The sequence below is a fragment of the Micromys minutus genome, assembly GCF_963924665.1.
Source record: "Micromys minutus genome assembly, chromosome: 31".
Lineage (NCBI taxonomy): Eukaryota > Metazoa > Chordata > Mammalia > Rodentia > Muridae > Micromys > Micromys minutus.
This window is the reverse complement of record NC_137966.1, coordinates 26,100,691-26,122,995: the sequence shown is the minus strand read 5'-3', so window position 1 is coordinate 26,122,995 and position 22,305 is coordinate 26,100,691. Positions and strand designations below refer to the sequence as shown.

At 43.2% G+C, this 22,305-nt stretch overlaps 1 protein-coding gene across 3 annotated transcripts in view; it reads left to right on the top strand.

Moving 5' to 3' along the window:
* Positions 1-22,305, top strand: part of PARN (poly(A)-specific ribonuclease) — a 106,346-nt gene that overhangs the window by 74,816 nt on the left and 9,225 nt on the right. For 2 of the 3 annotated variants that reach the window (XM_080908127.1, XM_080908126.1), the window contains exon 22: positions 15,817-15,985. In XM_080908127.1, the coding sequence (XP_080764253.1) occupies positions 15,817-15,985 (169 nt within the window). Of the gene's footprint in view, positions 1-15,816; positions 15,986-16,621; positions 16,657-22,305 lie in introns of all 3 variants that reach the window. The other variant, XM_080908128.1, reaches the window with a different exon arrangement.

Below are 22,305 nucleotides of genomic sequence, written 5' to 3'. Positions count from 1 at the left end.
ATACCCATTCACTTAAAATAAAAATAGATAATTCTAAAAAAAACTGGGTTCTGGTGGTTGAACTCAAGTCTTCATGCTTAGGAGCTGTGATGGTTTGAATGAAAATGGCCTCCGATAGGCTCATATACTTGAATGATTAGTCATGAGAAAGTGGCACTATTGCAAAGGCTTTGGTAGGGGATGTGGCCGTGTGGGAGGAAATAAATATATCACTTGGGGGTGGGCTTTGAGGTTTCAAGTGCTCAAACCAGGCCCAGTACTTTTCTCTTCCTGCTGCTTGTCAGTCCAGATCTATATCCTTTGGCTCCTGCTCTAGCATCATGTCTGCCTGTATGCTACCATGTTTCACACCATGGTAATGGACTAAACCTCCTAACCTGTAAGCCAGCCTAATTAGATCATTCTTTATTAAAGGTTGTCATTGTCGTAGAAATAGAACACCAGAACACAAGCAAAAACTTTACTGGCCAAACTGTCTGTCCATGGAAACATCATGGCTGTATTTTAAAGCTCCACTAAAAAACGATTAATGGTTCCTATGTTAACCCCTTCTTGGCCTACTTGGCTAGCCTGGACATTTTCTGTACTCCCATTTCCCTCCCTCATTGTTTTAAAGCATATCCTAAACTATAGTGTACTGACTGGTGAATATTCCTGTGGGCACTCCCAGAATGGTGACTTGTTTAAAACAGGCTAAAACTGTAGCTGGGCAGGGTGAGCCGGAGGCTTGTGCTTGGCAGAGCCCTGGCAGTCAAGTCTGCAGCCAAATGACAGCTCCTACCCTCAGGCTGTCTTGAATCTGTATGTGACTAATAGCTCTTTAGTGTACAGCTTTCTGGAACAGGGGCAACATCACTTTACTTTTCAACCCTGAGGCTCAGAATCACTTGTACTTTACTTTAGCTGCCTTGAACCTTTTCGGCACATAGACTCCTCTAACTCTGATAACTCAGTAGGCAGAGAGCCAAAGATGTGTTTGGCTCTATTTTATCTCACACTCGTCTTTATCTCAGGTCGATGACTCAGGCTAACACTGTGTAGGATGTATTGTTATCCTCTGAAGACAGTAGGGACCCATAGGCTTCTTGAATACTTCCCACATAACTGTTTTCTTGGTCTGTCTTTGGGATCAGACTGAAGGTCTTATGACACTAGAAAGACAAATGCTCTCCCACTTGCAGTTGCTTGTGGTTGTGCTTGTTGTTGCCTTACAGAAGTGTCGCATAGAATGTGGTTTTGGGTTTCTTAGCAGTGGGAACAGCTGCACGTCAGTCTATCTAGCTCCCCTTCTCCTCTGTGGAAGCCGCACATTATTAAGGGTGCTGGAGTGCAAAGGGTCCATGGAGCAGACCAGTCTGTCTTATCCTTGACCTTCCAGACACACTGAGACCTTGGGTTGATCTTCTGTGTTAGCTCATGACATACATAACCTAAAGCTTTAGGGTGTGAGCATTAGAGGTGATAGAGTGGGGATTGTGACTTCAGGACTCTTTAAAGGGTAATGATTCAGAAGTGGCTTTTATTGGGTAATCCTATGGTTTTAGGCAGCATTCAGAACCTTTGACCTTAGTGAGCTTTTATTTTGTCTTTTTTTTTTTTTTTTACTTTTTACTCAGGTTTATATATTCACTCTCAATCCATAAACCCTCTACACAACAAGATTGCATCAAATAGACAAAGATACAAACTGCCCTTCTGTATGAGATATTAGACCTATAAAATCCTTAATGTTCATAGCTTTTTAACACCAATCAATCACACCTGGGTCCAGCTGGTCCTTGGGAAACTCCATGTTGCCATGATCTCTCCTCATCCTCTGACCTCCTTTGTCTTTTTTTTAAAAACAGAGTCTCGTGTAGCCCAGGCTGGTCTTGAACTCACTGCACAGCCACTGCCTTTGAACTTCTGATCCTTCTCTGCCCCCCGCCCCCCATGCTAGGATTCTTTGTGTGTACCAGCAAACCAGGCTGTAGATTTATAGCGCAGAGTTTTTGTGGGTTTTGGAAAAGCAGAATTATAAGCCAGGTAGTCAGCCATGGTGACAACAGGACGGAAGTGCTAGTTCTCCAGGACTCAACGCCAACCTCTGTCAGAGGCAAGAAGGAGCCGCTGACTCTGGGTCTCCCTGTTGTCATCTTCATGAAGTAATTGTCTTCCTCTTTGCATCTCTGATTTCTTTTTCTTTCATGATAATCATAAATCTTAATCTTCCCCCCTTTCCTTTTGGAACTACTCAGTTTAATTTGTTTGGTGAAAGTCCTTATCGTCTGCTGTTGCTGTCATCTGACCAGCTCCGTGGTTTCCCTGCCCCAGCAGCAGATGGAGTTAGTGTCGGGGTCCACAGCTCTCCACCTGTGGAGTTGAAATGCAAACAGTGGTGAGAATTGTGTCATGACTTCTACCTGAAGTCTGTGCTTATGTGCTGGATGGAATTTAGATTTAAAGTGTGTATTACTTAAATCTCCTTTCATATGAACGTGGACTGGGAATTGAATTGTTACTGTTTGTCATATATTGAAAGGTAATAGATTTATTTATGGCCAAGGGAAAAAGTATTACGTGATCAAGCAGTAAGTCACATTTGCAATAAATAAAACCCTTTCTCCACCTTCAACATAGGTTTTGATTTGTTTTTAAAATATGGCATGCTAGGAATCTAACCTAGGGATTATACATGATAGGTAAATATTTAGTTAGGAGGGTCAACTGCAGGACCAATTTAGTAAATCTTCTTTTTCCTCCAACATAATATTTTTATTAATTATTTGGGAATTTCATGCAATGCCCCATTTCCACTCTTGTAACCCACAGCCAAGTCCACTTTGTGTTGCTCAAACTCTTTGGGCAGCCTCACCGCCTGCTGGAAGCCGTCAGCTGTGAGGGACTACACTTCAGCATGAAAGCTCCAAGCTACTGGATACCACCCCCTCTGCCCACCATGCCACCCTGCAGGCAGAGCATGAAGAGAGACAGCAGTGGTAGCACTGGCCTAGCAGACACAGTGGGCCAAGGCAGGCCAGCTGTGGCCTGAGGCTCCCAGCGTCTGAGGACCACCATACTCAGCAGATCCATGCTCCTTGTCTGCTGTGGCCGTGCTTCTGTGCTGCTCCCTCATAGCTCTCTTCCGTGTTGCAAACTGCTGTCTGTCATGCAGTGTCTTATTTTGCCCACACAGCTTTTACATCCAAATACTTATTTCAACGTCATGATGTAGTTCAAGGTTCTAAAGTACCATAAATATAGCACCTCTGAGGGCAGGGGGTGGGGTCCAAGAAGACTCCAGGCCGCTGCACAACTCCCTGCCCTCAGTGCTGGCTGTCCTACCTGCTCCTCAGGTGTGACCGCTGTTTGCAGCCTCCTTTAGTGCCCCTTTCCCAGGCTTTCCTCCCCCTAGCAGGCTGAGCAGCAGGAACAGAGCAATGGCGGCTCAATGCTGTGGACAGTAATTTTTATTTTTAGATCATTTATTTCTATGGAGACCCCCAAGTGCTATAGTGTGTATAGAGAAAACAACTTTGGGGCTGGAGAGATGGCTTTGACTGGTCCTGAGTTCAAATCCCAGCAACCACACGGTGGCTTATAACCATTTGTAATGAGATCTGATGTCCTCTTCTGGCGTGTCTAAAGACAGCTACAGTGTACTTACATATAATTAAAAAACAAACAAACAAACAAAAAAACCAAAAAAAAAAAAAAAAAAAGACCCAACTTGTGAGGGTCTGTTCTCTCCTCCATGTGGGTCCTAGGGATCAGAGTTGGCTAAGCAGACTTGGTAGCGAGTGTCTTATCAGCTGAGCCGTCTTGCCAGCCCACGGTGTAGACGCTCCTAGGTGTGCTTTGTATCCTATGCGCAGTGAAGTGAGCCTTGTAAGGGGTGTGGGGCCGGCCTGTCTGGTCAGTGTAGTACACACATCAGAGGATTCCTGTTTCGAAACTGTCTCACTCCATATGCCAGACCAGTCTTAGACTGGAGATCCTCCTGTCTCAGCCGCACAGTAACTGGAATTATAGGTAAGTATTACTGTGCCTGGTCTTTTTTTTCCTTTACGCATTTCTGAATAATTTTATTTCTTTGTAATTAGCTTCTCTAAATTTTTACCTTAATTCTTTTAAAAAACATTTTATATTCTCAGAATAATAAATTATTCTCAACAATTCACTTCCAACAATAATTTTTAAATTCTATAAAAGATTGGAAATTATAATTTTGATGCTGATATACATTATCTATCCGTGTGTGTGTGTGTGTGTGTGTGTGTGTGTGTGTTTGTGTGTGTGTGTGTGTGTGTGTGTGTGTAGTAAGAAGTGTTTCTATTCAATTTGCGATAACCATGTTATGTTTCATATAAATGTTACATGAAATTATCAGTGGAGATTGAGCTTATTGTAAACTAGGGTTTATTTATTTATTTTTGAGACAGGGTTTCTTGTACCCAGGCTGGGCTCAAGCTCCCTATGTAGGTTAGGATGACCTTGAATTCCTCCAGATTCCCCTGCCTTCACCTCCCAAATCCGTGTAAAAGCTGAGCAGGCATGGCCGTTAGTCTGAATCTCAGTGCCCTGGTGCCCCTGGCTCAGTCCCAGTAACGTGGGAGCAGTGGAGGGAGACAGTGCCGGCTGTTGGGCACACGTGTTGCTCCTTTCACTTAAACATGCATGTATGTACACGTACACTGCACATACACAAAAGAACACTGCTTATGTTAAACACATCAGCTGTGGGACTTGAGAGTTTCCTGAGAGAAAAATGTACTTCTGAAGTTCATAAAGCACCACGAAGTCAATCAGAAAGCAACCTGTTTGCTATGTAGGCATGACTTCCAGGAGTCATTTTTTAATTTCTTAACCGATGCTAAGGGTTTAGACATTATAGAAAATCCTGGGATCACTGAAAACTTTCAGGTACAATGTTGTAAAGTACTGAAAAATACCACTAAGCTAGCAGGATCATAGTTCCCAGCATGGGTCACGTATCTGTGTCTATATATTTTTCTCTGTGTTAGGCTTCACTCCTAACCAATTGATTTGCATTATGTATTCAGTGGGGTAAAACTACCTGTGTTTTCCAATGGTCTTAGGCAACTCCTGTGACAGGGTTACTCAACACCCCCCCCCCCCCAAGAAGTTGCTATGACCCATAGGTTGAAAAACACTGCTTTAAAATTCTTTTACCAAGGGAAAGACTTATTCTTGCTGATTAACCCTGGTTTTTCTCTCTGCCCTTTCTTTATTTCCCACTCCATATAAACATAGGTCTGGCTTTAAGAAATGGCAGTATATGGTGTGTCTCATTTGGGCAGCCTACTTACTGTCTTCTGGTCTAGACCTAAGTGCTACCTGTGAGTCAGATGTCTGCAGAGAAACTGCATGAGGAGAAGGGTCTGAAGAGGTAGAACAGACTACCAAAGATTATGAAGTACACACAGAAGTGATGTGGTAATTTTAAAAATGATGTACATGTAGAGTCAGTATCCTAAGTGCAAAGGCAGAAAGGACTTGAACATTGAAGGAATCAGTCTGGATGTGGAGCCACGGGCCTGTCATCATAGCGTTTAGGAGAGGAATTAGGAGTTACAGGCCTATCTCTGCCATAAAGCAAGTCAAGGCCAACCTGGCTATATGAGACTTTGTCCCTAGAGAAAAATAATTGAAATAATTTCTCTTGTAGATTTCTCCTATGACTCGATAATGTCATTTAAACTCATTGCCACTATTTGAACCTGTAATCTGAAGAGATTTCATTACTGTTTGTTATTTTTGTTCTGGGACCTCTCCAGGCTGTGCATGAGGAAGACGGCTTTGTTTGTTTTATTGTAGACATGAGGGAAGAGTACAGCAGAGGCATCTGGAAGAGTTTAGTTCTCAACCTTCCTGATACCGTGACCTTTTATCCTCAGGTTATGGTGACCCCAACCATACATTTTTGTTATTGTTGCTACTTCATAACTAATTCTGCTACTGTTGTGACTCAGTGTTTTCTGATGATATGAAGTGATTGTTTGACCCCCAAAGGGGTACATCACCCACAGGTGTACATTGAACAGGGGCTGTAGGGGTTGGGGAGCAAGAGAGGAAGAGAATAGAGAGAAGGGATTCACGAGGGTAACGAGGCCCAGAGTGAGCCAAGAGAGTGCGTGGCTGAAATGGCAGTTTATGTAGGAATAAGAAGCTGGGGAGGCAGAGCTGGCAAGGGTTAGGGTAGCGGGTGGGCTGAGACGGGAGGAAGGAGCCACAGGTACTGAGTGAGCCTTGGCCTGAGGTTTCTTTGGGTCATGACAGAGATAAAGTTTCTCTACATAGCCCTGGCTGTCCTAGAACTTACTATGTAGTCCAGGCTGGCCTCACAGATCCTTCTCCCTCTGTTTCCCAGAGGCCAGGATTAAGAATGCATGTGTTGCCATACCCAGCCCTCATTCTTTTCCTTATGAAGTGGCCCTCACTGTGCCAAGGTAGATATGGAGGTGCCCTGTGATAGTGTGGAATTGGGTGGCCAAGTGTTGAGGCAGGAGTGCTGGAATTTCTCAGATCTTCATGGGGATATGGCATGATTTGTAGGTGCCCTGAGGCTCTGGAGATATGTAGCTGGTGCTCGCTGTATAACCTGGGCTTCCGCACCTGTAGCTGGATTGCCGGTTGCAGAGCTGCAAAGCTAGGTAGATAGTTCTTGTCCCTAGTAGAATGACGTGGGCCACCAGGAAGCATTTGAGTGCATCATCATAGTAATTGGAAAGGCCTTACTAATGGGAGCCAGACTCAGAGCTGTCCTGTGCACAAAATTTCTTTGATTCCTGTGCGCTCTCTCTCTCTCTCTCTCTCTCTCTCTCTCTCTCTCTCTCTCTCTCTCTCTCTCTCTCTCTCTCTATGTTTTGAGACAGAGTTTCTCTGTATAATCCTGGCTGTCCTGGAACTCACCCTGCCTTGGCCTCCCAAGAGCTGAGATTAAAGGTATGTGTCACCACACCTTGCTTCCTCTTAGGTTTCTTAGTTGATAACGAAGCGGAGTGTTGAGGTGTGAAAACATTCTTTTATTAAATGGAAGGCACATTTCAGCATCAGTGGAGACGTGATGAGTCTGCACTAGCTTATGAACAACTACTGAAACTTCAGAATCTTCACAGCAACTGCTCACTCAGGTTGTTTGTGTTCAGTATGGATAGAAGAACTGGAAAGTAATGTACGTATACTTAGTCAAGACATCGTTGATACTGTAGCTGACACATGAGTGTGAGCAACTCTACACATCAGGAGTGCATGCAGTGCAGTTTTTAGTTGGGCATAGAGCTGAAGGGGGTGTGAAGGAATACAGACATGACGTTTTACATGTCTGTTTGTGATATATTATGCAAATAAGACAACTTTAAAGACCTTCTAAAGCCCTAGGCTGATCTGAGGCCTATTTATTCCCTGTGAGGTAATGGGGATTAAACCCCTGCCTTCTAAATGTTACTCAGGTACCACTGAGCTACAGCAGTACACCTGTGAAGATTGGCACAAGCAAGGTTCTCCTTGACGCTGTCAACCAGCACTTCCATTACATTATGCTTCTGTTAATTCCACTGGACAGGAGTAAAGATATTACTCAAATTGTGTGATTGAAGTAAACAAGCTTTATTTTCTGTCAAGATAGGGCTATCTCCCTAAAGTGGGCTTTGAAGAAAAATAGCATGGAACATAGGAGACAGTAGGGTTTATATACACAAAAAAACCCTGCAAGACTAGGGGGTTTATAAGGGTTGGGGGATTTCTAGGGGAAATCTTAGTTATATAGGAATGTGGCTAAACATTTCTAAATTATTTGGCAGAATATCTTATCGGACGGAGGTCAGGGTGTAGGGTGTGGAACTTGTCAAATTTCAGAAAATGGGTCATGACCTGGTCAAATCTGCTTTACAGAAAACAGCAATGAATGTATTTTGACCTTGCAATCAGACAGCTTCTAGTCCTAAGATGTAATCAGGTTGGTCCATCTCCAATAGGTTGTATCCTAAAGGGTTTTTGTTGGTTTGTGGTGGTGGTGGTGGCTAACCGTTTAGAACACAGAACGTTGTTAATAGCAAGTCCTGGGTTGGATCATGGGCATCAGTGAGTCTGGTATATTTCAAACTTTGGGTCAGGGCCTGTGAGTAGGTCAGGAAGTTCATGCCAGTTGAGAGCTGCATTAGCAAAGAGAAAGAAGAAGGGAAAAGATGAAACACCTGTGCTGATGGAGCAGTCTTCGGGTCACATTACTGTATACTGTCGGGTCAATGATGTCAGGCAAGTTTCATAACCTGTGTGAGGCTCTTCTGTTCAAGGTGGCTTTCCTGGACATGGGGTTAGAGATGGGAGAGATCTATTAAGGTTAGCATAGTAGCACATTATGTGATAACACAGCACCCGACGTATGGTGACGGCACCATCTGTTTGTCTTCCTTGGCATCACGTGTGCCAGCAGACATGAAAGAGCATGATGGCAGCAAAATCCCCAGTCTCCCCAGAGCCTCCCCATGTGTCATTCAGTGTCATCACACATGATCTAGATGATATTTGATTTTACCTTAAATTATCCTTGTGGAATTGAGACATCAGTCTTAATTTCCTCCCATGAAGAGTTTAGGTCTTCAGCTGGCTGTAGGACTGCGTACCAAGTCCTGTTTTAGGTTGTGTGTTGTGGGCACAGTGCTTCCTTACTGAGGCAGGATCTCCTGATATGGCTGGTGAGAATGAAAACAGACTGGGCTGGAGGGGCTGCAGCAGGACTGAGGCCGAGACAAGTCTATTTCAAGCAATCAGACTTTTAATACTCTTGTCAAAATACAATACAGTGGTTGCCGGGATAATGGCAGTAGCGAGCTATACAGGGCATATATGCCTTATTAATGTGTAAGGCTAATTGTCCCGCCAAACTTCTACATGCTTTGATGACTTCTAAAGGGCACAGAGAAACTTGGGTAGCCTGAATACTTCTCCGCCTGAGGGACTGCCTTAGGTTCCTGGGAACTGAAATGCACACAGTACCCCAGAGCCATGGGCTCTAGCCTCAGAAACCTCTAACACACGCCTCTCAAGGCAGCTAGGCCAGGCCAGTTCCATGATTTTCTGTAGTGTGCTTCATCTTGCAAAACTGGAAGTGACTTGTTTAAGTACTAGTTATAAACATTTTCCTGAATGCACCTGCTTATATTTGACTCTACTTCACACTTAACATCCTGCCTAGCCTTGAAGAGAGCTTGCTCAGCAGCTGTGAACATCTTTTTATCTGGTTGGTTTCTGATTAGCTGAGGCATCAACCAGGTTGAGGGTTTGTTAAATCTGTCAGGCAGAGAAAGTGGTGCACACCTGTCATCCCAGCACTTAGGAGATGAGAAGTTGACATTACCGCGTGACATCGGGCTTAAGACTCAAATTCACCTCGCCTCCAGGCTGAGGAAGAAGAGACCAAGAAATAAAGCTTCCTTCTTGGCTGTACATAGTGGCCTGGCTGTGGCCTCACACAGATCAGTCATTAAAGTAAAACAAGCCTTTGTTGACAAAAAAGACTCAAACCCAGCCCAGCCAGTGGATTATTTTTATTAAACCTCCTCTGTATTTTCTTACTTGGTAAATAGTTACCACTTACTTTTTAGTGAGAGTATTTGAGATGAAAAAAAAATGTTTCTAAACTAAACTAAGTCACTGTCTCTGTCAGCTATCTATAACTAAGATGTTCACACTTTGGAATACTCTCCCCTTGCCTAGGAACAATACAGTCTCTCTTGTGCACAGAAGCCTCCCTTCTCCTGTGACTCCTTTTACCTGGCTCTGAGTCTGACCTTCCTCCCAGGGCTGTGTCATTGCCCTTTCCTGGGCATAACTGTTGGCTTCTTCCTGACTGTAAACGCCTTCAGAAGGCCTTTATTCTTTCAGAGTCTCTATTCTGGCTTGCTTTCTCTTTCCAGAAAGTCTCTGCAGCCATTACCCAGCAGTGACTCTGGCTGTGTCTCCCCACAGCCTTAAGTTTACTACTCCTGAGGTGTCTAGTAGCCTCCTTGCCAGACAGCCTTCCCACCCTCCAGATCTCTCAGTACAGTAGCCTCTTCTTCCATCTTGAAGCAGTGTTTCCTTGAATTCTAGAACATTTGTTTTCTAGATCTTTTAGATCAAAATACCCCAGGTCCCATGCCTGCTCCTCCCAGTTGGTGTTCTTCATTCCATCAGAAGACTTCTTAACAGCTCAGATTATTCCCAGACTGATTTTCTCTCCACCCTATGTTTCTACATGATGCTTCCCAGTGTCTCAAAGCCAGCATTTGACGCCATTCCTAAACATGCTGTGTTCCCTGTTTATAGTTTCTAAAGGGTGTCCCCACATGCTGCTCAGTTTCAAGGGCTATTCTTCCATCTGTGTCTTTCTTGTGTCCTCACCTCTGCCTAGGTGCCTTCCTTTCCCTCCTCATTTAATGCCCCGACTTTCTCATGTTTTCAAATCCTACACAGGAGCTGTATGCGATGAAAGCCTCAAACACCACCATGCCACCCAGCACTCTGCCTGTGGCGTTGGCTCTGTCCTGGCCTTTCTTCCCACCCTCTCTGGGCTTCACCTTTCTAGTCTTCTCAGTCTTCAGACGTTACTTAAATCATGAGCCGCCTGGAATATAAATCTCCACCTTCAGTCTGAGCAGAGTCACGGGTGTCTTTCCTTGGGAGGACTTTCCCTGGTCCTGGGCTGGTGATTTCTCTGACAGGAGCACTGCATGGTTTAGTCGGTGCACTTTGTCCTTCCATGTGTATGTTGGTTCATGCCTTTGTCTTTCTCTTCCTAGTGAACACAGTGCAGTTGCAGGAAATATCTAATAGGAGGCTTAGCCCTTTAACGGCCCCCGTGGTTTCACTCTGCGGAAGCCGCTCTAGTGTGGAGATGAGCACACGGACTTTGTCACTCTGTTCATGAGCTACATTCTCCATGAGAGTCCTTTCCCAGGTAGTTCACTCCACCTGCCCAGGTGCTTCTGTCCCTGGTGGATATGGCCACCTCCTTCTGTTTCTTTACCCCACAATGCCCAGCACAAATATTACTCCAAAGCCCGGTACCTTTCCATGGAAGGTTTATATATTAAATTCTCAACCTACAAACCCTCTATACAATATGATTATATTCAATGGACAAAGATACAAACTGCCCTTTTATATGGGAATAAACACCTATAGAATCCCTTAAAATATTCATATCTGCCTAACGCCAATTAAGTCCACGTGGATCTAGCTCATCCTTTTTTAGCTCCATCTTGATTTCTCTTTTCTCCCCTGATCCTTCTCTGTTTTCCTACCTTTTCACCACCTAGCTCTCCACTGTCCAATCTTGTATCACCTTAACATCAATCTACATATCACCTTTCCTGTTTACTTAAAAAAAAAAAAAAAAAAAAAAAAAAAAACCCTTTACCTTCAAATGTAACTTGTATACAACTATTACCACTTGAAAATACTCTAAATGACTATGTTTTCTCAGAGTTAATTATCTTGGGTAAGCTATAAAACTAAATTAATCTTCAACTTTGTCAGAAATCTGAGAATGGCCAAATATCTAAAAGCATAGGAAGCCTAACATGGCTTCCAGAGCAGAGAGAGGTTGTAGAGACAAATCTTTACTAGCACAGTCCCCTGTTAGCAACATATGAGAGCAAGTCTTCTGCCTTCTGTCCCAGGATCACTGACAGACGTTAAAATGCAGAAATCTTGAAGGGCTGATAATTTTGGCTTGGCAAAGATTATCAGTCGACTATTCTGCACAAAGTGTCCCTTTCTGGACAGTATTAGTCTGTAGATAAAATCAGCAGTTTCTACCCAGTGACTGCCTAGCCACAAAGTATACCTCACCTGGAGGTAAAGATGCTCAATTTCTTTGTTAAATCCACCAAAGGGGAACTGTAAGAAGCAGATATGTCTCAACAAAAGGTAAATAACATTAAATGATATAATTTATGGATTTCTGATGTTTCTTGAAAACCATCTAACTACAAAAAACATTTCTTAATTGTTAAGCCTTGAATACTTTTGGCCATTTTTAATTGAATTATCTCAAAAACACCCTTTAATTGACTCAGAACCATGAGTTTGTTATCTAGCCTTTAACTACTATTGTTTAATCAACTAAAAACAGTGTATAAACCTTAAATCTGTGTCAAATAAATTAAATAGCACTGTAAAGATTATAACTTTAACTTTATATCAATTAGAAAGATTCCTACCAGTGAAACTATGACTTTAGCTTAGTTACTAAAAGAAGATTATGGCTGTATAATTCAATCTGGCTAATTCCTCCCTGTAAGATTATGACCATTTCTAAATTCTTCATAAAAACAACCTTATAATAACCACTTTCACCCCACAAAGTCCAGGGAATCGGGAGATGACTCTTTATAGCTTCTTCAAGCTGAATATATGGGGGTTGAGAATTTAGAAGAGGGGAGGGAATAAGGAAGCTGGACAGGCCTCAAGAAGGAAAGCCACACTGGCGATTGTTGTAGTCTCTGCTGTCTGGAATCAGCTAGTTTAGCATTCTGATGACAGGCTTCATCATAGTTGTACATGTAATATATATATAAATATATATATAAAACTTTAACAGAAATTTTAGTATTGAGAAATATTTTGTTTAATCTTTTTGAATTTAGTTTTTCAGGTAATCTACCTCTATCAAATCTTATCCATATAACTTTGCAAGGCACACAGAGCCAAATCACGCTTTTTAAAAACACAAAGACAAAATCTGTCTCCCAAATTAGTGTGTCCCTTAGTTGGCAACTATAACATCTTGTATCTTGTATTCTTTTCCAGAGAAACAATATAAATACAAAATTCAACATTATACTTATTTTGAAACAATATAAGCAATTAAGATAATCACAAACCCTCACCAGCTGGCATCTGAGGAGCCACATGGCCTTAGCAGAGCGATTCACAAAACAGACTAACTTTCTATCACTTACAAACCATAAGTAAGCAATTTGTAAAACTACAACCTTAGTCCAAAGTGTTTCGATCTATCGAGCTCTCAATCTGGAGTGTCAGATCTTCATTTATTAATAACTTCCCTAACATATTTCTGTATTCACTGTCTGGTCTAGTTCCAAACCGTGGGTGAAAATTCCCATGTGATTCAGGTAAACTCTGTAATCTCTTCTAACTAAAAAAACAACAAACAACAAACTTGCCTTGATCATCATTAAAACTCCCAACACAGGATTTTATAAGACATTTGTCAACCTCGGTAAGTAAATGCCTGCCTGCAAATACACGGTAGACAAATGTCACTTAAATCTCTGCTTCGGGGATGCTGATCTGAGCCTGTTCTCCTTGGGAATGCACATTCTACTCCAGAGAGGGGTTATTGTGAGTGGAAAACTTTCCAGCCAAAGAGGAAATTTCGGGGAGACCAGAAGAGTCTGGAACCTTGACTGCTGGGACACATTCATGTTGTTGGTCCCTCACTTCAGTGCTGATGTCCACCACAGCTTTCTAGAGTGGGCTGCTGTGACCTGGAGCTAACAGTTCCTGCCATTTCTTTGGGAAATGTTTTTTAATATGAAACTTATCCAATTACCTTGAGGTGTCTTTATTCTTTAAATATGAAAAAGATAATAAACCTTTCGTTAAATTTTGTATGTCTCAAAGATTTTGAGTGATTTTTGTAAGAATATATATACATATACATATATATATTTCTTTGGGAATGGTGTTCATGGGGTGTGAGTGGAGTACTTGTTAGTGTGTGTCCTCGTGTGCACATGGATACTCATACATGTGGAATGGAAGCTGGACATCAACAAAAGGCATGTTTCTTCCACCCGTATGCTTTTGAGACAGCATCCCTTGTAACCCTGAAACTCATTGAGTTGGCTAAGATGGCTGACCAGTGAGCATCAGGGATCTGCGTGTGTTCATACCTGTGCCCAGTGATGGGTAACAGGAGCACACAAACACACATGGCTTTTTACACAGGTGCTGAGGATCTGAATGTGGGTCCTGTATAACAGCCAGTTTACTCATGGCTTTCCTCCTCCCCTCTCTTCCTCCCCTCTCCTCCTCCCCTCTTCTCCTCCCCTCTCCCCTCCCCTCTGCCCTTCCCTCTCCTCCCCTCTCCTCCTCCCTTCTCCTCTTCCCCTCTCCCCTCCTCTCTCTTCCTCTCCTCCCCTCCTCCCCTCTCCTCCTCCCCTTTCCTCCTCCTCTCTTCTCCTCCCCTCTCCCCTCCCCTCTCCTCCTTCCCTCTCTTCCTCCCCTCTCCTCTCCTCTCCCCTTCTCTCTCCTCCTCCCCTCTCACTTTAATATTTGGATGTCTAAATATTTCAAGTGTGACAGGAAACAAACCATTATGCTGAAAAGTTTAGACAAATCTGGTCCATTTTACGATTTAAAAATGTCAACTCTTGGACTGTGTAGCATCTGCCTCTTGAACTTTGCTTTCTTTTCCTTGGGATTAAGGTTCGTGGTACATGGAAATCTGTTTTACTTCTCCTTCCTGTAGGCCAAATTATCCTGGGATTCACTGTGTAGCATAGGCTGGCCTTAGGCTGTCATCCCTGTCTTGGCCCTCTAAATGTGGGGATTTCGAGCTTGTGTCACAAAGCCTGGCCCATTGTTCAATTCTGGGGTACCCTGAGACTGTGTTCATCTGCCTTTATGCATCCGCTCATGTATTTGTTATGAACTCAGCCAGGTGCAGATACACAAACCCTGACCATCATGGTGCTGGTGCAGTTACTTAGGTACCAAGACTGCCCCTGACAACTTGGCTAGGATCATAGCATCTCCCTACAAGTGTTAGATAACTGTTGGTGGGCAAGGAAAGCACATGCCCAAGCTGCACCCATATGATGGGGGATTCTGCCCAGGACAGGCCCCCTAGTCATCCTTACTCTTCTCTTCCTGCTACTGTGTTCCATCCACTAACCCCAAGGAAGGAGCAGCATGTGTTTGGAACACCAGTAACCAGACCAGAGCTGGCACAGAGCTCAGTGCAAGAGCAATTGCTTTGTGTGCTCTAGGCCCTGGGTTCTGTAGTCAGCAGTGCAAACCTAGAAACAACATAAAAACGAGTGACCTGCCGTTTGCACTTGCAGGCTGTAGCCAGTCTTTCAGTGTGGGGGTGAAGGTAAGTGTGAGAAGTTACGGAGTTCCAGGAGTGAAGGTGCAGAGCAGCAGGAGGGGTAACCGGGTGTGAGTGTTGGTAGAGTAACCTGTGGGTGACCCCTGACCTGCAGCCTTGATACGTCATTGTTATGGATGTGAGGGGTGGAGGTCAGGGATAGTCTCAGGTGTTGGTCTTTGCTTGGGAATCTCCCAGCTTTGTTTGTGTTTGTCACGTCCTGGACCTTTGTCCTGTAGGCTAGGATAGCTGTCCTTCCAGCTGCCCGGGGCCTGCCTGGCCCTGTCTAAGGTCCTCACTGCTGCCACTGATGGCACATGCCTCTGCGCCTGCTCTGTGTTTTGTTCCACTGACTGTCGTTCCTCATCTTTAAAGGCAATCCCTGTCTCATGGGCATACATGGAGCTGAAGCACAGACACGTAGAGCCGTGTTGACGGTGACATACCAGTGTGCATACAGCCTCGGACCACATGGTTTTTAATAGTGAGAGTTTGCATCCGGTGCCTAATGGTTGCTTGTTTCCCTTTCTTATCCTGAAAGTGCAGGTTTTCAGGTGGTCTTGCTGCCTGAACGTACCTACAGCGTCCTTTTCCTTACGTCTCTGCAGTGCTCTCTGCTTTGCCTCCATGTGAGGAGATGCAGGGGCCTCTGGGCCACTTTTCCCAAGTGCTCTCTTCATTTTTTCTAAGGATCTTTTTTCTCTTCCTTGTAGCTGTTAATACCAGCAAGTATGCTGAAAGTTATCGGATCCAGACCTATGCTGAATATGTGGGAAAGAAGCAGGAGGGCAAGCAGACGAAGAGGAAGTGGACAGAAGACAGTTGGAAGGAGGTGGACAGAAAGCGGCCCCATGTGCCGGGCCCCGGTTACCACACCAACAGGTGAGCATCTGGCTGGACAGGGGCTTGAGCTATTCCAGCACTAGTCCTCTGCCTCCTTGGCTTGTGAGGAAGATGCCTTTGCCCAGCCTTTTGCTTAGTAATAAGTAGCCGTGGTCACTGCTTGATCTGTTTCTTTGTTACTGCTGCTTCTTTTTTCTTCTTTCCTCCTCCTCTTCTTCTTTCTCTCCCTCCTCCTCCTTTTCTTCCTCCTCCTTCTCTTCTTTCTCCTCCTTCTCCTCTTCTTCCTCCTTCTCTTCTTTCTCCTCCTCTTTCTCTTCCTCCTCCTTTTCCTCCTCCTTCTCTTTTTTCTCCTCCTTCTCCTCTTCCTCCCCCTCCTCCTCCTTCTCCTCCTTTTCCTCTTCCTTCTCATCTTGCCATGTAGCCCAGGTCATCCTTGACCTCTTTGGTGCTAGAAATGTGCACTAGCTTATGAGCATTCCAGTTCCTTACATTTGCGAGGTTATATAGACCCCGTCTTTTCCCATTAACTCTCCTTCAACACCCTCAAAGCAGGTGAAATATATTCTATTCCCATTTTAGGAGTAGGGAAATGGAGGTTCAGTGAGCTGACTAGTAATATAGTAAGAGGTCAGATTAGTGTTGCTTCTGTTGACATCTGGTCTCTTCCTTTCCCAGGTGCCAAGTACCTTCTGCCTCCTCCTAGATCCCAGGTAGATACTCATACTGCTGTGTGCCTTCGTGTGTGTAGGTCGGACAGTAGAGCATATATAGCATGCCCAAGGCCCCAAGTTCATTCCCAGTACCACAAAACCAGTACATAGATAGATGCATAGAAAAAAAAAAGATTAATTTAGCCTATTTGCTTTATCTTTGAGAAGGGAATTACATAGTATTGTGTTTGTCTTTTCTTAAAAAAAAAAAGCTTGTTTCTGAGATTTGGTCTGTGTACACTGACTTAAATTTTTCTTATTGCTGAGTACTATTCTTTGTGTGACTGTACCGCATTTATTTGGGTTGGTGGGCATTTGGATGGTTTCTGGTTTGAAGCTGTTTGCTGTGATGTGTGTGTGAAACAATATTGTCAGCATGTTTTCATTTCTCTGAAGTGAGTAGGACTAGGTACGTGAACCTGGGGATGTATGGCATCTACGTGTTAAGCTTTACGCTTTGTAGAAACTTTTTTTGTTTTGTTTTGTTTCCTTGTCTTTTTTTTTAAAATAAATTGAACAACTTTATTTTAAAAAACCAAAGATAGATGTACAGATTTTAAGTATTTTTGCATAAAAGTATATGAATACATTTTTGTCAGTACTTGATTTTTTTTAAAGGTTTGATAGTGTGTATTAAAATCTTACTAGTTACAATGAGCATAAAGTACATGTAAAACAAGATGTAACCTAGAAATAGTCAGAGTTTTCTTGGTGTGTAAAAATTAAGCATAATGGTTTTTCATTTTCTTTTTCTTTCTTTCTTTCTTTCTTTCTTTCTTTCTTTCTTTCTTTTTTTTTTTTTTTTTTTTTTTGGCCTTTGTTTTTTCTTGAACTTCATATAGTCTGTGAGTTGTTTCTGGGGTGTTCAGAGCTTTCTAGGGTTAGTATCCAATTATCAGTGACCACATATTATGTCTGTTCTTTTGTGATTGGGTTATCTCACTCAGGATGATATTCTCTAGATGCATCCATTTTCTTAGGAATTTCATAAAGTCATTGTTTCTTATAGCTGAGTAGTACACCATTGTGTAAATATACCACAATTTTTGTATCCATTCATCTACTGAAGGACAACTGGGTTCTTTCCAGCTTCTGGCTATTATAAATAGGGCTGCTATGAACATTGTGGTACATGTGTCTTTGTTGTATGTTGGAGCATCTCTGGGGTAAATGCCCAGAAGTGGAATAACTGGGTCTTCAGGTAGTACTATGTCTAATATTCTGAAGAATCGCCAGACTGATTTCCAGAGTGGTTGTACCAGTTTACAACCCCACCAACAGTGGAGAAGTGTTCCTCTTTCTCCGAATCCTCGCCAGCATCTGCTGTCATCTGAAGTTTTGATCTTGGGCATTCTGACTGGTGTGAGGTGGAATCTCAGGGTTGTTTTGATTTGAATTTCCCTGATGACTAAGGATGTCAAGCACTTCCTTAGATGCTTCTCAGCCATTCCATATTCCTCAATTGAGAACGTTTTGTTTAGCTTTGTACCTCATTTTTAATAGGGTTGTTTGATTTCCTGGTCTCTAACTTCTTGAGTTCTTTGTATACCTTGGATATTAGGTCTCTATCAGATGTGGGGTTGGTAAAGATCTTTTCCCAATCTGTTGGCTGCTGTTTTGTTTTCTTGACAGTGTCCTTAGCCTTACAGAAACTTTGCAATCTCATTAAGTCCCATTTGTCAATATTTGACCTTAGAGTATGACCCATTGGTGTTCTGTTCAGGAAAATTTCTCCTGTGCCTATGTGTTCTAAGGTTTTCCCTATTTTCTCTTCTAATAGTTTCAGTGTACCTGGTTTTTATAGAAACATTTACAGCCCACCACCACTGTGTGAGTCCCATTGCTTCACAGGTTGCCAACATTTAATGCTACGGTTTCTGTTTCAGATCTAAACTCTGAGCTAGCATCATATCATGGCCCCAACTGGCACCTCTCTCTGACTAATGCAGCGGCCTACGCGTTGGCATGTGCTGATGCAGCTCCAGCCCTTGGCTGCCTTTTTAACACCTGTTGGCCATCAGGTGTCCTCCTTTAGAGGGTTGTTAAGTGTCACACCCCCACCCCAAACTGTGTTGTTGTTTCTTTCTGTTGGTTTGTAGTTGTTCTAAGTATTCTGGGTCAGAAATATGCACTGAACCCTTACAGCTTGTGATTGGTTTGCTTATTCAGATTTTAGTGGTATCTTTTACTGAGCGGATATTTTAAAGTTTTGTGGTAGCTTGACTGACAGTGCTCCTCATAGGCTTTGCTATTTGAGAGGTTGGTCCCCATTTGGCGGTGCTGTCTTGGGGGACTTAGGAGGTGTGGCCTCGCTGGAGGAAGTGTGTTACTTGGGAAGGCTTGGAACTTGCAAAGACTTGGACCATGAAGCAGTCTGCTCTCTGCTTCATGCTTGAGGTTTAAGATGTGCGCTCTCAGCTTGCTGCTCCAGCCACCATGTCTACTGCTGCCCTGCTTCCCCAGGAGTGAACAGTCCGCACAGTATCTACCTGGGATCTAGAAGGAGGCAGGAGGTACTTGGCACCTGGGGAACGGAAGAAATGAGATGCTGATGGGAGCAGCTCTGATCCTAGCCTCTCATTCTGATGCTGGTCAGCTCGCTGAGCCTCCACTTCCTTTCCCCTGAAATGGCAGTAGACTTTGATCCCTCTGGACCCATACACCTAAGAAAACACTTCTGCCATTTGTCCCGGTTCTGGTGTATCATCACAGCAGCAAACTGACTGCCATGATGATGCTGCTTATGGCCTTATGTTTATGTTAATAGCTTTTTTCTTTTTTTTCTTAAAAAATGTTTGTTTACCCGAAGGCAGTCATGATTTTGTTCCTGTTGTTTGTGCTTTTCTGTTTGGGTCATGATCCATTTTAAATGAATTTTGCTTATCTCATGAAATGTTGAGGATCTTAAATGCCTTCCAAGATCTCTTGTTCTAAAGTTGCTCTCCTGCCGCTGCTGCCACTGCTGCTGCTGGGAGAAGGCTGATGCTTCAGAATCAGGTGCTGTTTAGAGGGAGTAGGTCATTGGGAAAATACCCTTCAAGGAGACTCTGCTGAGCAGCCTTAGTCCACCAAGTGTCTGCAGTTTGTGCTGTGTTGCCTTGAATCCAAAACCAGGGGTCAGGCAGCCATGATACCATGAGCCAAACTTGATCTTTTTAAATTGTCTTTCTTAGACAATTTGTTACAATGATTAATCTGTGGAAGCTAAGGTCTAGTGTTTCCCATAGGGCTGCCTGGTTGTTGTTCTAATAATATTTGTTTAAGAAAAGTACAAAAGAAAAGTGGGGTGACTGGAGACAGGGCTCAGTGGTTCAGAGCCCTTGCTCGTGCAGAGGAGCCAGGTTCAGTTTCCACATGGTGGCTCACAGAAACCTATACCTCCAGCTTCAGGGGCTCTGAGGTTTTCTCCTGGCCTTTGTGGACACTGTGTGCACCTACAGACAAGCAGATACACACATATGTAAATAAAAATTAAAACCCCAAAACAAAACCAAAAAAGCACTAAACTTGATGAGTCAGTGGATTGACCTTAGTGAAAAATAAACAGGCCGGTGTGTGCCCGTGTCTTCCAGTCGGCTGTGCTTCTCCAGTTTAACTCTCCTGTTGAGTGGTTTGATCCCTAATCATATCAAGGTATTTCTTTATTCTCTTATTCTCATACATGGAAGAGTTTCATAAAGAGTGTCAGTAGATTACTAATGTAATTATTTTTGGCAGTTTTGTATTTGAGCATTTACCTCCACTATGATCTGGAGATTGGGGTTTGGAGTTTAGTGCTACAATACTTGCCGACTAGGTTTGAGCTCTTAGTGCTGGGGAAGTGAATGTGTGGTTTAAAGTCACTTAAAGTAATTCCTCAGTGTGCCGGTCACCTGCGAACTCAATAAGCATGTAGGTTAAAGCATGTAGGTTTAGTTCTTTACTCCCAAGGATGCTGCTTCTTATCACCTAAAGGTGCTTTGTTAAGGGTGGGAAGCCATTGTGTTCCTGCAGAAGCCAGCTTTGTTTTCTGCTCTTTGTTCTATTTCCTGTTTCCAGCTGTGCAGAGGCCACACCCACGGTGGCTGCTGTGTGGGAAGCCCCACTTAGAGCCCTGTAATGCTGCCTCCTCTAAGATGCTCTCTTCTGCTTCTGAAACCCCTTTGAAATGTAACTACATAACAAGGGGCTTCAGTTTCTGCACCTTCCTTGATGAGAACATACTCAGGAGTTACACCTGGGTATTTGAATTCTTGTCTATACTGTCAGCCTCGTAGTAAAATTCATGGAAACTGTGCAAGCAAGAGCCTTGTGAAACTCAGTTCAGGCTGAGGCAGCAGAATTGCTCTGAATTAGAGGCCAGCCTTAGCTACAGAGTGAGTCTTTGTCTCAAAACCCCACACACACTTCCAAAATGAACAAAAGTTATGACTGTCATTTTGTCCCCTTGAGTCAATACCTTCACCGTTTTCTATTTCTTCTCTCTCCAGCTGACAGCTGAAGGTCACTGATGAGGAAATGAAGCAAGTCCTTCATGTCTGGGTGCCATGCTGGGGTTCCTTTAGTGTGTTTCTTTCACTACTGTCAGTTGGCAAAAACGTGATGTTGTCTTTAAACTTTTTAAAGAAAAGATCTAGGCAACTAAGAATAAAATTTTACAGTAGAATTTGACTTGAAGCTTTTCTCATGAGGAAAGAACCTTGGAGACCTAGGACAAGAGCTCAGGCAGAGAATCATGCTCCTGTTCAGCTGCTGCCTGTCTCAGGATTCATCTCGGGATGCTGGGATTGAGCCCAGGGCTTCGTGCATGCCAGCGAACAATTGCTCGATCACTGACACATCCTCAGCCCTTTACATTCACACCTGGTCCTCCCTCCTGTTTGGGGAGGTGACAGCTCACTGGTGGTTTTTCTTACTTTATCTTGCTGGGATTTAGAGTCACCTCTGCAGGCACAGCAGCAGTTGATAGCACAGTTAGATTTATTAAAAATCCTCCACATGTATTTTTAGGGCTTATTTGTTTTCTGGTGCTGGAGACTAACCCTGGAGCCTCGTGCATGCTAAGCTACAGCTCCATGGTGGAGGTGCCTTTAGAGCTCAGTTTCTGGCCTTGTTGGCATTGCGATTTTTAAGTTGAGTTTTTTAAAGAATCTGCAACTGTTTCATTAAAATTTAGAATATTTTGGCAGTGACACTTACATTTCTTTAAATTTGAAAACACAGAAAGTTTTGTGATTTTTCTCTACCAAATGTTTCCAATGTGTATAATCTGGAATTTGGCACCGAATGCTAGTTTCACCTTAACACTTTAAATTGGCATGTCATCTGGGGAGTTTATTTTAAGTACTATGAGGCTAAGTCTGGTGTCTTGCACTTGAGTTACTTTTGATGTGTGTTGGAATGCTTTTATATTTTCTAGTAGCAGTAAGTTGAGAACTAGTGTTTTCGTGCCAATTTTTGTTATTTACTTGATTAACCATAATTAAAGGCCCTTGCCAGTGTCTAGTTACTCACATTTATCTCTATGTGCTCGTGACTTTTTACAGTAATGAGTGTTGATGACCTTTGACACAGATTACCCTCATCAACTTCAGGTACAAGAAGTTGAGTGCTGTGTCTCCATGACTGGTAACTAAACACAGAACAAATTTCTTGTTTGAATTTCCAAGA